The 15,352-nt window shown below is 35.5% G+C and overlaps 1 protein-coding gene across 2 annotated transcripts in view; it reads left to right on the plus strand.

Moving 5' to 3' along the window:
• Positions 1-15,352, plus strand: part of LOC108690576 (bifunctional heparan sulfate N-deacetylase/N-sulfotransferase) — a 125,915-nt gene that overhangs the window by 104,176 nt on the left and 6,387 nt on the right. For both annotated transcript variants that reach the window (XM_018197948.1, XM_018197949.1), the window contains exons 4-5: positions 4,945-5,197; positions 6,320-6,511. In XM_018197948.1, the coding sequence (XP_018053437.1) occupies positions 4,945-5,197; positions 6,320-6,511 (445 nt within the window). The remainder of the gene's footprint in view (positions 1-4,944; positions 5,198-6,319; positions 6,512-15,352) is intronic.

Below are 15,352 nucleotides of genomic sequence, written 5' to 3' on the forward strand. Positions count from 1 at the left end.
ATTCTGTCATTTAATCCGCTTAATTAAATTATTCTTCTTAATGAAAACGTATCTAGGCCCTTGTACGTCGTTACAATTTGAACCGCTCGGCACTTTGCGTTTGTAATATCTACCCTGCACGCGAATTTCCGCGAATTACATCTGCATTTTAACGTGAAATTTGCTCGGTGAATTTCTAGTCTCGCCCACGGATAATGAAGCGCCACGAGTTAGGTATTATCATAATAACTTTATAAAATGTTTTTTAATACGCTGAAAATGATCAAGAGCATGCGCGGTCATAAGTATATAAAATCAAGAAGAAAATCTAAAGAGAGAACGCTTTTTGCTTTTTACATTATTCGTCGGGAAACTGAGCAACATTTTACTTGATTAAACGATACTGAAGAATCTGTTTCGATGTTGATACGCCTTGCTTTAATAAGTTGAACTTAAGATAAAATTACAGCTGGTTAATTAAACTAGCTGGGTGGTAGTCTCATTTTCATACAACTAATTTCCTTTAGTAGCGATATTGCAATTTACTACCGGAAGCAATTTACTGCCTTTCTTTAAAACTTTAGAAAGATGCAGTCTTTGATTAAGATTTGATAAGTCATTAAAATGATAATTATTTTACTTTAATATTAACTGTACTATATTTTATGCTTGTATTACATACATAACATAGGAAATTATATTATTAATTGTATTTTTATTTATATTAATATCAATAAGAAAAACGAAAGCAAGAAAAGAAAATTATTTTGTATAATCTTGATAAGAGCGATTAATTGTGAAAAATCAATAAATTTAAAATCTTTCTTTCACAGAAAGAACCACTTTGCTCAAGAATCTAGATACAGACCTGAAAATAACTTTGTTGAATCAAAATAAGTGAAACGTTTAAACGTTTGTGACAAAAAGTTTCAACATTTTAGCAACTAGTTTAAATCCTACATAATTGTTTTTATAGTTTAAATAAAATTATTTTTTAATTTCTAGCTAAATTTTTAGATTTCAGCAAAATTGTTCTTTCCATGTAATATTAACGTTAATATTAGGTGTGGGAAAAAGTTCGTGGCGTTTTTCCCGTTAGATGGCATTAAAAAAACGCCACGAATTTTTTCCCACACCTAATATAATTAACGTTAATTCCGACTAAGAAGTTCATTCAATTTTAGAGCAGTGGATGTTAACGAAGCTAGTGAGAACGTAGACAGTGAAACAAGTAACTATAGAAACTCTCGGCTATCTCGTCTCAGATCAATAGCGTCTTATTCAATATACATATCTAATATCAAGACATCGCGTCAATTTTATCTGCCCATTCCATATTAATTAAACTTAATTCAATCTTCGTCGCCCAGGCGAGACAGGAAAGTTCTGTATCGGACAGGCGGGATGAACTTTTAAGGACACGAAGTTCGAAATATAATTAACGAAACTGCCGGTGGTGTACAAATTTCGAAGTCCGTGATATCATCCCCGGCACGTACGCGCCTTTCATCGTTTCGCGATTGGGGATCGCACAGTGTGCGAGGATCAATACTTCTGAATTTCGCTTTCGGATTCTTCGCGTGACGCGTGGGTGCACGGTGCACCCACTTGGACGGCGAATTCTCGATTGTTAGCCAAGAACAAAAGGCATCGCAGGGTAGTTCGTTATGACAGTTCGTTACCCTCGTAAATTGGCTAACTCATCGTTAATGGGCGGTTACTAATTATCGAATCGATTATGTCGCTAAATTATACTCGGCATTCATTAGTTAACTCAAATTTTCTGCACTCGCGCTACGGCCGTGAAGCACGTCGACGCTATCCGTTAACGCGAAAATAAAGTCGGCTATAAGCGTGCGGTCTGATAACAACGTTTACCTAATTATAAAACTATTACATTGGGCGGATTACTCGCGGCCCTTAACTTAACTCGCTCGAACACGTCGGTTCGTCGTGTCGTTGCACTATGCTGAAGTCATTTATCTTCATTGTTGCGCGAAACCAGTAAATTACGCATTAATAGTATAAGTGCTAAACTAGCGCTAACTACATCAGTAACTACCTACGAAATCAAAGACTTGATATATATGAATTGAAATATGTATTAATATTTATGTATGAATATACATAATTTTTCAACATATTTCTATAGTGTTAGAATTCTCAAAAATAAAAATAAACAATAGTTGGAATTTTTTGAATATTTATACTATGATGATAATAATTTTTATCGCAATGTATAAAATTAGCCAAATTAAAAAGCAAAAAGACGAGACGAAATATATTTTTAGGTATCAAAAAAGCAGAGATGTCTCAATTCTTTGAATTAAATAAGATTTTATTATTTATAATTTCCATGTATAAAAAATCAAAATGTAAATGAATCCATTTCTGTGGTCAATTTCAAAATAATCGTTTTATACATTTTCTTGAATTAAATTGTTTATCTCCATTGTTTTAATTAAATTAATGACGTATTGAGTAGGAGCTGTCACGAGAGACTTGACGAGTTATATAAAAGTAATTAAAAATAACTCAAATTGATATAATTGAACACTACAATATATATAGTATACTCAAATGGCATGAGTAAAACTGCAATCTGCATATTACATATATTACAGTAATGCATATTATTGATTATCATTACTATTATATTATTGTTATTTTTATTTATAAGGTTTTTTTTTATTTTCACATAGTTTTAATTATATCAAGAACTTTATAGATTTGTGTAAGCAGCATTATTATTATATATGTCTCTTGAGTTGCTGTTCTCCAATATATTTATATTTATGTATAATATCTCTCGTACTTCAATAAAGTTATTTTTATTATCATTAGTGAAGAATTTGCCAAAAAATTGCAATTATAATATTTTACTAACAAATGCGATGTACAAAATATTTTATAGATTAGCGATATCAAGACTATTTTACATTCGGATAACGGCAATCTGCCGTTCTGGCATGCTAACGCGTTGATGTATATACGCGATTAGAATCGGTTCTGAATGTTAAACACAAATAGGAGATATCCAAACTATCGTTGATATTGATCCGCATAAACCTCTATAGCGGCTTTTCCGGTTGTGTCTACGTTTGCATGCACAATCTAAAACTGTTTACTATACTCTGAATATCGTTTGCTATTTTTTAATAGCAATATTATACACTGAATATATTGAACACAATCCTACTTTTTTTTTCTTTTCGTGCTATTTCCTTTCATTCGACGAAATTTCATATAGATATGTTGTATTATGTAGTGATTTGGAACTATTTGACAAATGTTCATTGCAATGGAATAGTTATATCGCTCCAGTCGAAACAGCATTCAATATTTATTGTGCTTACTAATATCTCAAATATTTATCATTTACCATCAGACTTTATTATAGACGATTTGACAGAAAATTATTTATAGACGATTTAATATATAGTCATTTTAGTTCGTATGACTATTAACGATTAAAGGAAATAAACGACGGATTTATTCGAGAATAAAAAATTTTATCGTTAATCTCGATGTTGCAAATAATAAACAGCGTAACTTTACATATGCCATTGAATATTTATTTCATTGCAGCTTTACGATACACAATATGCTTTCCATTCCCCAAAAAATTCTGCTAAAAAATCGAACATACAGCTTGCTATTGAGCAGGCGGTACATACTTCTTCCTTTTTTATTTCTTTTTTGGTTAAATTTTTTTATCGGAATACATCTCCAATAAATCTGATATTCGCGCCATCTCTTTACGATGTGCGACAGGATATGAGAGAAATCCATCGATACGATCGACGAGAGAAGCCTCGGCAGTTTATTTCCGCAATAAAATTATTTTATCGCGCACAGGACAGAAGTATGGCTTGTCGATTTTTTTTTGCAATTGGGACACTAGAAATATATATATCAAAATTCAAATAAGGCCGAAATTCGATGGAAGACAGCTTCAATGGTGTCGGGATATAATGTCTAAAAAATGCAATAAATCTCGCAAATGTCTCGATATATAGAAAAGAATGTGTATCATACGTGTAATTGCTTTATTATTCGCGCAGCATTTTTTGGATACTACATAAATGGAATTTCGATATAAAGTGTCTCAGTTTTATCGTTTAACAATACCAGCGGTCTCCTCACCGGGACACTCTATTTATCGATATTCCATTTTACTTCTATTTACTACAAGCTCGCACTTTAAACATCCGATCTATCGGATTGAAATTGTCAAAACACACGTTGATGGTTGTATCTTACACGAGTGGCATTCACGTCTAAATATTTGCAGTGAAATATTTGCGTTGGCGGGAAAAGAGAGAGAGAAAGATCCCGGAAGTATTAGCTAGTGGTAAGGTGGAAGAAAGAAAGAAAGAATGGAGAGAATTTATTCCATTTTAAAGAACACGTTAACAAAACTTTTTATTCCCGCTTAACTTATATATGTATAAACCCCGTAAGAATAATGCGCACTGAAGCGGAGTTTACAAAAGTCTACATTCCTCTATGTTCAATTCTTAAGCACAGAGACCCCCGAAGGCGATTAGCGAAATATATATCGCTACAGTTTTAATGGCATCCAGAAACGGTAAATGTAGAGCGTACTACGATATATTCATAAAAATTATAGCACTTTCGAAAAAGTACTTGCCACAAAATTTATATTTGTAGCACCTGTATCTTATTACAAGTGAATCGTTTCACATTAAAAACTTATGATTTCTCTCTTTTATTGAAAATTCCACTCATAAAAACATTAAAAATGTTCGAGTAAAATGTTATAAAATATTTTTTTCAATACGTCCGTTATAAATTGATATATTTCAATTTTAATGAAAACGACAAAAACGTTCTACTACAAAAATATTCTACTTTTTCAATAATAAAAATTTTTTCTTAATTTTCAAACAATGTCAAATTTTATAAATTATTAAATATGAAATGTTGCCGATATATTTTCAGGTACAAAGTGGAGGTGGCCGGTAAATCTTTACCGGTGTTGACGAACCTCGACAAAGGTCGATACGGGGTGCTGATTTTCGAGAATCTAAACAAGTACCTGCAGATGGACAAATGGAATCGTGAGCTACTCGACAAATATTGCAGGGAATATTCAGTTGGCATCGTGGGTTTTGCTCCTCCAGGAGAAGAGAGTCTCGTTGGTGCTCAGCTAAAGGGCTTTCCACTTTTTATACATACTAATCTTAGATTGAAGGTCAGTCTCCCAATATTAGATATTTGAATTCTATTCTCAGACAATACATCAACATTTTTTCGCACAAGAATAAATTGTTGCAATTTTATTTCTTAATTACATTATCAAGAACAAAATATAATAATTGAAACATAAAGATATTGTTGATATCGTGATAAAAGATACTTTATGATTAATAATATCAGGAATTACTTAAGAAAGTCATAGAAAATTTGTGAGATAATTTTTATGCAATCAAATTTGAATCGCGGAAAATGATATCAAAATGAGGAAAAAACCTTCCTAAAGAAGCAAAAAAAAATCGTGATCTATGCAATAGTACTGGCTGTGATAATAAAATAATCGATAATGTTATATGTTTTGAGAATATTGCGTATTTATGTTAATTTGTAGCATATATTCTTGAATCATTTTAATGGTTAATTATTGGATACCCAATTTCGTGATATCAACTATCCGTAGCATCTTATTGCCATAATATTCGTAATGGGAAATAAGTTACAATCTTCTTAAAACTTTAGAGCATCGACCGTACCTCGAACGCGTGGCATATCTCGTGAATAACGATCATGTTATTCAGAAAAAGGAACAAAATTGTTCATAATATTCGTATTCATCGAGCAGAAAATATGTTATTCTCTTTAGTAATTACAAAGCGATTTTAACATTTTACCACAAACAATTTTCTCGACATATTTAAATGAACATTTAAATAAATATTTAGACTAATTTTATTTCTGGTATATAAATTACATAAAATCAGAATTATTTCGAGCGCACGGAGTGCAATCTAAAACTTGGAATATTTGAAATAATTTTCTGGATTTTCAATTTAATTTTTTTTTACAGCCTATTAATATATTCTATGAATTTTTTAATAATTTTTGACATAATTATTATTACATTTCGCAATCTCGCATATTTTATGAAAAATATTATTGCTCGTAGCATTCTGAATATAAAATCGTGCGGACTGAACAATTCTCTTCTAACAAAGCGCCAAAGCGCGTGTGATGCCTCTGAAAATTTGATTTTCCCAAAAGTGAGAAAATCTGGCACGACGAGCGAGAGTGGAACTTTTGTGCGAGCCATATAGAATCAGGTCGTTCTTTCTTCCTCCAGGATGCTCAGCTGAATGCGGCGTCTCCCATTCTTCGATTAACCAGATCAGGAGAAACGGCCTGGGGACCACTTCCTGGCGGCGACTGGACTATTTTTCAGGCCAATCACAGCACCTACGAGCCACTCGCTTGGGCATATCGAGACAGCCTCGACTATCCAGCCAACAAAAGTCCCCTAGCTACCGTCATCCAGGTGAGCAGTGCACTTTATTTGCTGGACATTCCGGTCACGTATCTCTTCCCGGACAACTCGGACGACTGCGGAATTAATGCACCGACTCGCGCGCCCATGCCTATTACAGTTCGGCGACAGGGACCGTTTAAATCATTTTCTCTTCTCTCTTGCGTATTGGACCTGACGCGCTGCTACGTTAGAAATCCGTTGGTGTAATAGATGCTCTTTGACTAAGTGTATAATAAGAATGAGTGAGTGCTTTCACGACGTACATCGAGGAAATTATAGAATCATAACGTGTCGTATCAAGCCAAAGTTATATATCTTTGAACGCTAGCTTTGAATCCTCCAGGTCCTCATATTCCCCATTATACGTATACAAAGCTGCAAGCGTGTCCCTTTTGGGAATCTCTTATTAACTCGCGCAGCTTCGTGCGCGCTTGGTTTATTTTCTTGGCTACAAAGATAATATTGAAAAACGAAAACGCATATGATATTTCCATGGAATGATCGTCGTTCTGAAAGGGTGCACGGAACCAGAACTCCGTAGAGATGGTAGGCAAGGTATGACAGCAGGAAGGAGAAATACATGAATACTCTTTGTGTGTGTAGTTGTATTCAACATTTATACTCGTATACGGGCACATTTGGGAAAACAAAATCCCTTCTTGTTCATTAGAAACTCGCGAGTCTCACGAGAGCTCATTTTATTACCGCAGATATCGCGAGAGTGTACTGATCTGAGTGTTCTTGATCCTCATGGAATGAGATATAAGAAGTGCGATAATTTGTAATAATTCTGGCCTGCCACTGATAACAAGCTCAGAATAATCGCCGTAATAGAATTACAACGCGATTCTAAATTGTATTATGCGCGCACTTATATTTCTTACACGAGTCGAAAGAGCTCTTGGTTCGAACGTTTTCAAAGGGTGCTTCCCCCTCCCCCTCTTCTCTCTCTCTCTCTCTCTCTCTCTCTCTCTCTCTCTCTCTCTCTCTCTCGAAATCTCTTGAAATCTCAACGCTAAAAAAAGGTCTGCCAGAAACGCGGAATTTCCCCAATGCGCCACTTCGCTTTGTGGTTGCGTGTAACGAAGAGAAGAAAAGAAGAAAGGCGTCCGGGCGGGAAACAAGAAGCTGAGTGGCTGTGTTCCGCTGTTCGTGAGGGATAGAACAAAAGGAAGGTCTTGGAACAATACGCACAGTGTGATTTCATCCCGCGCTCGGTGTGAGTGTTTCTCTTGCCGAGAAGAAGAATCTTCTACGGGCTCTCTTTCGAACATCGCACAATAAGAGGCCTCCTCTTGTTAAGAGTCGATGTGATAAGAACTTGTGTATTTCTAGCAGAAAATAATTGTCAAGTACCATGCCAAAAGTAGCTTCATTTTTCATTGTTCTTATAAGAGAACTGTCAGAACTGTTCCTCATCGATTTCGGTGGGCTTTGGATATGTTGCAGAGCATTAAAAGATATTAGAATATTTTTTATCTGCTTATCTTTAAAATATTCATTCTTAAAAATATGTGTGTGGATTTAATATCATTCATAGTGTTATATAATTCTCACTATGTTTATATGTATGAAAGTTGTTCTTTCTTTGTTTCACGAGCTCACTTGTTTTTCTCGCTCGCAGGAGGTCTGCACTCAAGCGGTACTTTCTCACTTTATATAAATACCAACATGGTGAAAATTATTTTAACACCGAATGGTGTTAAATGCGTACCATTTACACTTGTATTTTTTAAAGTGCGCAATTCAGTAAGAAGAAATTTTTTTAGATATCTTCTTTTCTTTTTCTTTACGATTTGTTCTTCTGATTGATAATATAAATCTTTTTTTAACAAAAAAAAAAAATATGTGTTAATGATACTTAAATTTGCTTCGCATCGCTTCTTTTATATTAAATTTATACATCCGATTTTATTTTTATTGTTACACTGAGAAAGACCTAATTGAAAGGGTTGAAATGTTTGTCACAATTTTTCTCAAGAATAAAGTATACGATTTCACACGCCTAACCTGTATTGGCTCGCATTGGCTGATTTGTATCTATCCTTGGAAAAAAAAGATAGAATCAAAAATACAAAAAAATGTAACAGAATTTTAGTCTTTATTTTATTTATATTATTATTTGTAAATATTATTTCATTCAAGATGTTTTTTGTTATCTATTTCTTTTTCTTCATAAATATGGGAATTTATATGATTTCATCAAGAAATGCATGATCTCTTTTTGCTGTCTTATATTAATAGAAATCGCGAATGTGTATGTAACTTTCTCATTCACTTCCCTACATTTTTCCCTTCTGCCGTTTCTCTCGTCGTGGCGATTCTTCCTGCTCTGCCAGGGACGGCGCCGGAAAACGAAAACAAATGTGGAATTTCCGCGATACGGCTGGTGGTCACGTACACGGAAAAGAGAAGAAGGGAAAAAGAGGAAAAGAAAAAGGAAGAGAGAGAGAGAGAGAGAGAGAGAGAGAGAGAGAGAGACAGACAGAAAGAGAGAGAAAAGAGAGGAAATGTAGAAAGGATCTGCAGTTGGTAGAGGTAAACTGAAACAATTCGTAAAGCCGTCCTGGCCGGCGTTTACATTCGTGCAGGAATTCGCAACTGCAAGATTCCGGACGTAACGGACGTGGATAAGAGAGACAAAGAAAGAATGGACAAACGGTGGTACGCGAAAAACGCGAGGATGCGCAAATGCCTGAAGGAGGCGCCGATATGAGGTGTAGATGATATGAAGGAAACGGCGTTCATCGGACAAATATACGCGACGAGATATTCGTCTGACGTAACGAAGAGTGTGAATACACACTGATACATATGCTATATTGTCGATGTTTTGCACGTTCCATTCCGGCGCGCGACGTTTTTCCATCCACCCGGATGCATATCTCACACTGAACCGTTTTGTCTCTGTACCAGCGAGAGCTTATGAGATATGTGAGGGGCTTTTTGTTTAACTTTTCCTGTCCCTGATACCAATTGACAGTGCAGCTAGTTTATTTGTATGTCGATACGACTGACTTAAAAATAAATGAAAAAGTATATCTCTTTTTTTATATTTACACGTTAGGTCTGTTTTTTATTCCTGCTCTGAATTAGAACTTTCTTTTTTACTTTCGCCAAACATGTATATCAAACATGTATATCTATTTCACTTTAAATTTCAAACTCGTACAATAGTTCAGTTACAGAAAACAGATCTATTCAGATCTTGAATTCTTATTTTACATTTAGATGATTTCTCTCTTTCTTTCTCTTTTTTCTCTCTTTTTCATAAGATCATCCATATTTAATGTTTGATTTCTATACATTTTTAAATAAATTAATTTGTTTATATTTATAAAAAGTATTCTTGATTTTTATTCTTAAATTCAATTCCCCATGTGCAGTCGAACAGACGCGCCATAAACCGCACACGGAGCTTCACGCTGCGCCACCAGAGGGCGACGAGCTCGAGCACGAATCAAGATCGCGAAGCGAGTATATAAAGAGACGCAGATGACCCGATATTGTCCGATAAGAGACCGAACAATTTCCCTAAAAACTTATAAACGTCAATCGATTTAGAAAGAATAACACCCGATCAATCAATTCTGTATTCGAGAGGATGGACAGGAAAGATATACGTTCACAAGATTTCTGAATATCAGTTATATTATAGTGGTTGCGTTTAGCAGAAAAATGAGCTGTGCAATTGATTTAAAAATTAAAACGGAAATAAGCAAAATAATGTAACAATGTAATATAACCGATATTTGAAAATCTTTTAAAAGAATAGTATTATCCACTAATATAATAAAAGAAACGTATATGAACCTTTTGACACCGAATTTTTATTTGTGTATAATAAAATAATTCTTTAATAATAATAAATAATGTAAACACTGCACTTTTTTAGTTTGCCATTTTTACTTTTCGCGACGTGTCTTTAAAAATCTTTAACATATCGATTTTACAAATCATTTTTAAAAATTCTAACATTACTAAACCTAATTAATATCGCATTTCCTACTAATTTTGCTACAATTATTTTCCTCTCAAGACACTAGCATTGATATACGTGAAATCCGAATTCGATTCTCGACCTAACAATAAGTAATATTTTTCGCAATAAATTCTTTACAGGTTTTAATTTAATTTCGAGGAATTATTAGCATCTCAGATTAATTTAATTACAAGTTCAAAAGTAATTGGCGTGCAATCATAGTTCTGAAATAATTATATTTAAAATACATATTGATAAAAACACAAATTATTTTCTATATAATTTTTATTTTTACAGTAGAAAATGTGTTTTTAAAGCAGAGAATTTGTATTTTAAAGAAAATAATTTGTGTTTTTAAAGTAAATAAATATATAACGTAACCAAAACAAATTCTCTGCTATAAAAATAAAAATTATATAGAAAATAATTTGTATTCTTGAAGCAGAAAATGTGTTTTACAGCTGAGAATTTGTGTAATTGAAGCAGAAAATACTTATTCTAGCATTTGTATGTTTCCTCTATCCATCGATGTGACGGATTTCCTAATCTGAATAGTCATCAATTTTAACGATCAATATCTTGGTTCACGGGGCAGAGCGACACTTCTTTTGTTAGATTCGTTCATTTCATTATAAAAATCTAAAATAAGCTTAATTTTATCAACATCGGAGGTAAGGAGGCTAAATTCACAATTATTATTTATTATTTATTATTATCGAGACATTTAAACTGACTTTACCAATTTTGTTGTTTTGAATCGAGACACTACCGTACAGATCGCAATGCTTTCTGTTCATGTATTATTTTTATTTATTTAATTACGCGAAAATATCAATTAAAAGTATTTTATCAATATTTGAGGTAACCGAAGATATTATATATAGCTTTAGCCATAATTGCACTTATTCAACTTCTCCGCGATCGCCATAACCGTAAACTTTACTTACAATCTCTGCAGAATGTAGAATGTGTAAAATGTGCAGAACCGTCGTAGCGTTCGCAACGCTCGCTGACTACCATATGTGTGATGCATTGCTAGCATCACATTTGCCTCTTGCGTCAAAAATTTCAAGTATATTTATATAGTTTAGCTATCGCATCTCAAAAATCAATGAAATTAAGCTTATTCAATGCGTTTTGAAAGAAAAGAATCTGGCAAAAAAAGAATTGCTCTGCCCCGCGAACCGAAATATTAAGCATTAAAGTTGATGATTATTCAGGATTATTAGGAAATCTGTCATATAGACAAAATAGAGATATATAATTGTACTGCTCTACATAATCCATATGAGTTTCGACTTTCCATGTGAAGCGACTCTCACTCCCGACTCTCACCCCCCCCCCCCCCCCCCTCCCCACACAACTATAATTGTAGTTGTGAAGTTAGAAAATCTGTCAGACAGTGAGATGTATAGACTAGTGCTTATTGGTTCGGGGGTATACCGTGGCTCTCATTTCGCGTGGAAGGTAAATCTATGTCGTTTCGCGTTAAAAAACCTAATCTAACTTAACCTAACCTAACTCATTTTTTGGTGCGAGATGGCCCTCATTTCTTGTGGAAGGTTATAAACTTATGTAGAACTTTGCTTCTTGAATGTACAACTTTCTACGCGAAAGTAAAAAATGGGTTAGGATTAGGGTTAGACTTTTTTAACGCGAAACGACATGGATTTACAACTTTCACGCAAAATGAGGGTCACTTTATACTAAAAAATGGTTTTGATTCGGAAAAACGATTTTGAATCGCAATATTTTGCGATTTCAGTGACAGATTTCCTAACCTCAATAGTCGTCAATTTTAATGTCAATTTTATATAGAGCCTTTCAATAGGGACGTTCGAAATTTATTAGATCATAGTAGCCATATTGTTTGACATCTGTCAAATTTGTTGTGAATTGTTTAGTAGTGTATGGCAAATCACCATGGAAGATCATAGTGTTGAGCAACGTGTGCAAATCATAAAATTTTATTATCAAAATCAGTGCTCCGTTCGAGAAATGTTCCGCGCATTACGTGATTTTTATCCTCGCCACAACCGTTCTGCCGAGTCGACTATTCGACGTTTGGTAGTCAAATTCGAATCAACCGGTTCGATAAATAATCAGCTAACACCAGTACGTCGCCGAAACGCAAGGTCTGCTGAAAACGTCGCTACTGTGCGTGAGAGTGTACGGGAAAACCCGAGGCGGTCAATTTCTCATCGTTCACAAGAACTTGGTTTTTCTGCGACTTCAACTTGGAGAATTTTGCGTCGGGACTTGGGTCTGCATCCCTATAAAATTCAACTGACTCAGGAACTTAAGGTAAACGATCATAGACGCCGTGTGTTTGCTGATTGGGTTCTGGAGCAGTTGGAAGTTAACCCAAATTTCGTCAAACAAATTAAATCTTTAGCGATGAGGTCCATTTTTGGATGAATGGATATGTGAACAAGCAAAATTGTCGAATTTACGATATCAATCCACGAGATACACCAATTCCAAATGCATCCTGAGAAAGTCACTGTTTAGTGCAGATTTTGATCTGGCGGAATCATCGGTCCATACTTCTTCCAAAACGAAGCGTTGCCATAATCGTCAACGACGGCGAACGCTACAGATAAGCAACTTCTTGTGGCCTAAAACGGATGATATGGATACCGATAACATGTGGTTCCAACAAGATGGCGCTACGTGCCACACACCGCATGCCACGATGGACATTCTGCATGAGCGATTTGAGGGCATGATTATCTCGCGCGGCAGCGACGTAAACTGGTCACCGAGATCGTGCGATTTAACGCCTTTAGACTTCTTCCTTTGGGGCTATCTTAAATCGCAGATCTATACGAATAAATCGCAAACAATTGCTCTCAAAGTATCAACATAACAAATGACATCCAGCAAATTCAATCAGATTTATGCGAGAAAGTCATCGAAAATTGGACCACCGAAGTCACCAAGCGAAGCCGCGGCGGATATTTGAGCGACGTTATATTACTTAATGCCACAAAATATTCTATCAAATAAAAAAAAAATTGAGTGGATATCTCACACACAACTTGTTTTATTTACATTTAAAAATCGAGCATCCTTATTGAAAGATCCTTTATCTCTGTTCATAGGCAGAGCGACACTTTTTTTGTCAGATTCTTTCGTTTCAAAAACGCGTCGAATAAATCTAATTTTATTGATTTTCGAGGTGCAGTGGCTAACTGAATAATTACTAAATTCTAAAAGGAGATTTCCCCAATTCCACATAGACGATGACGATGTTTCTCATTACATTAAAAATTTCAGATTCGTATTTTGCGTCGCAATATCTCCGCTCGTAGGGCATGTAGGGAAAAAATAAAAACACACTATACAACCGGAGTGTATGCTATCGATTAAGCGTACATAGAACGTGATCAATTTTGTCCTTATTGAGATATGATAATCTTGATTCTCCATAATTCGTCTCGCGTAAGGTAGCCACGATAGTCGCTTGGCTTAGCGTTGAGCCACTACTGTGTCTCCAGATTCAAACAAGTATATCCAAGACTCTCGAATATCATTTAACATGATCCCCTCTTCGGTCGGCACATCCTCTTACAACTCGGATACCAACCAAAAGTCAGAGGAATTGTTGCCATCATCCAATGGCCAATCACCAGCAGCAGCAATAACTCTCTTAAGCCAGCGGGCTCTGATTTTTCACAACTGGTAGAATCGGCTAGGAAACACCTGAGGATCAGATCCTCTCGGGATCAGATACCTGGCGCATCATCGCCTGCGGATCTCCGATCTATCGGAGTTACCGCCAGAGAAACCCCTAATACTCGGAGTAATCGGCGAGATAGCAGCGGATGCCCACCACAATTCTTGCTAACTCCAAGCAAATTAAGGCTGTACCATATCGCCAATCGCGATCGAGGTACCAGCGACACTTCTATATCCGCGATACTCAGACGGAACCTGATTGGCATATTCATAGAGAGAATATCAACGTCCAGAACCAGCCTCTGCCCGCCAGTCGGTCACCGAGGAGGAGGATCACAAGAAGGCGACATAACCGGCACATTCAAGGCCACACAATCAACAACAATCTAGCGACCGACAACCGTCGCTACTAAGTTTTTTTCAGGACTCGATCCCAAATATCTTGGGCATGGGTCTTGTGTTTGCACCATATATATGTCTGTCCTTGACAGGACGTCATTGGTTAGAAGAAATCACACTTTGCGCTTAATTTGTTCCCATACCAATAATCACCAAACCCATCTCTACTCATTCTACAGTCTCGATTTAATCTGTATTCTGCAGTAGTGATAATTTTTTATTTTCAAAATCAAATTTTGGTTTATTTAGAAAAAAATTTACCAGTGATGAAGCAATCTATTGCAGACTTATGTTTTGATATCTTATTCAAGTACACATTGAAGGTATTAGATGTATGTACAACTTTGCTTCCGCCGTTTTTTTTCCGAAATTCGAGGCCTTATTGTAAAAAACTGGTTATACATTTATGATTCAAAGTATTGTCCATCGCTGGCCACTACTTTCTCCCATCTTTCGGGTAGCGTACGAATCCCGCGTCGGGAAAAAACTGGTTATCTTTTGAGGCTATCCATGAATCGATCCAATTTTTCTTCATAAGACCGGAAGTGCTGGTCAGCCAGGCTGTGTGCCATTGATCGAAACAAGTGATAGTCATACGGAGCAACGTCTGGAGAATACGGCGGGTGGGGTAGGACTTCTCATTTCAACGTTTCCAAGTATGTCTTGACCACTTTCGCAACATGGGGTCGAGCATTGTCATGCTACAAAATCACTTTATCGTGTCTCTCGTTGTATTGCGGCCGTTTGTCTTTCAATGCTCGGCTCAAACGCATCAATTGCGTTCGATA

Source organism: Atta colombica, unplaced genomic scaffold, assembly GCF_001594045.1.
Source record: "Atta colombica isolate Treedump-2 unplaced genomic scaffold, Acol1.0 scaffold33, whole genome shotgun sequence".
In the NCBI taxonomy this organism is placed as follows: domain Eukaryota; kingdom Metazoa; phylum Arthropoda; class Insecta; order Hymenoptera; family Formicidae; genus Atta; species Atta colombica.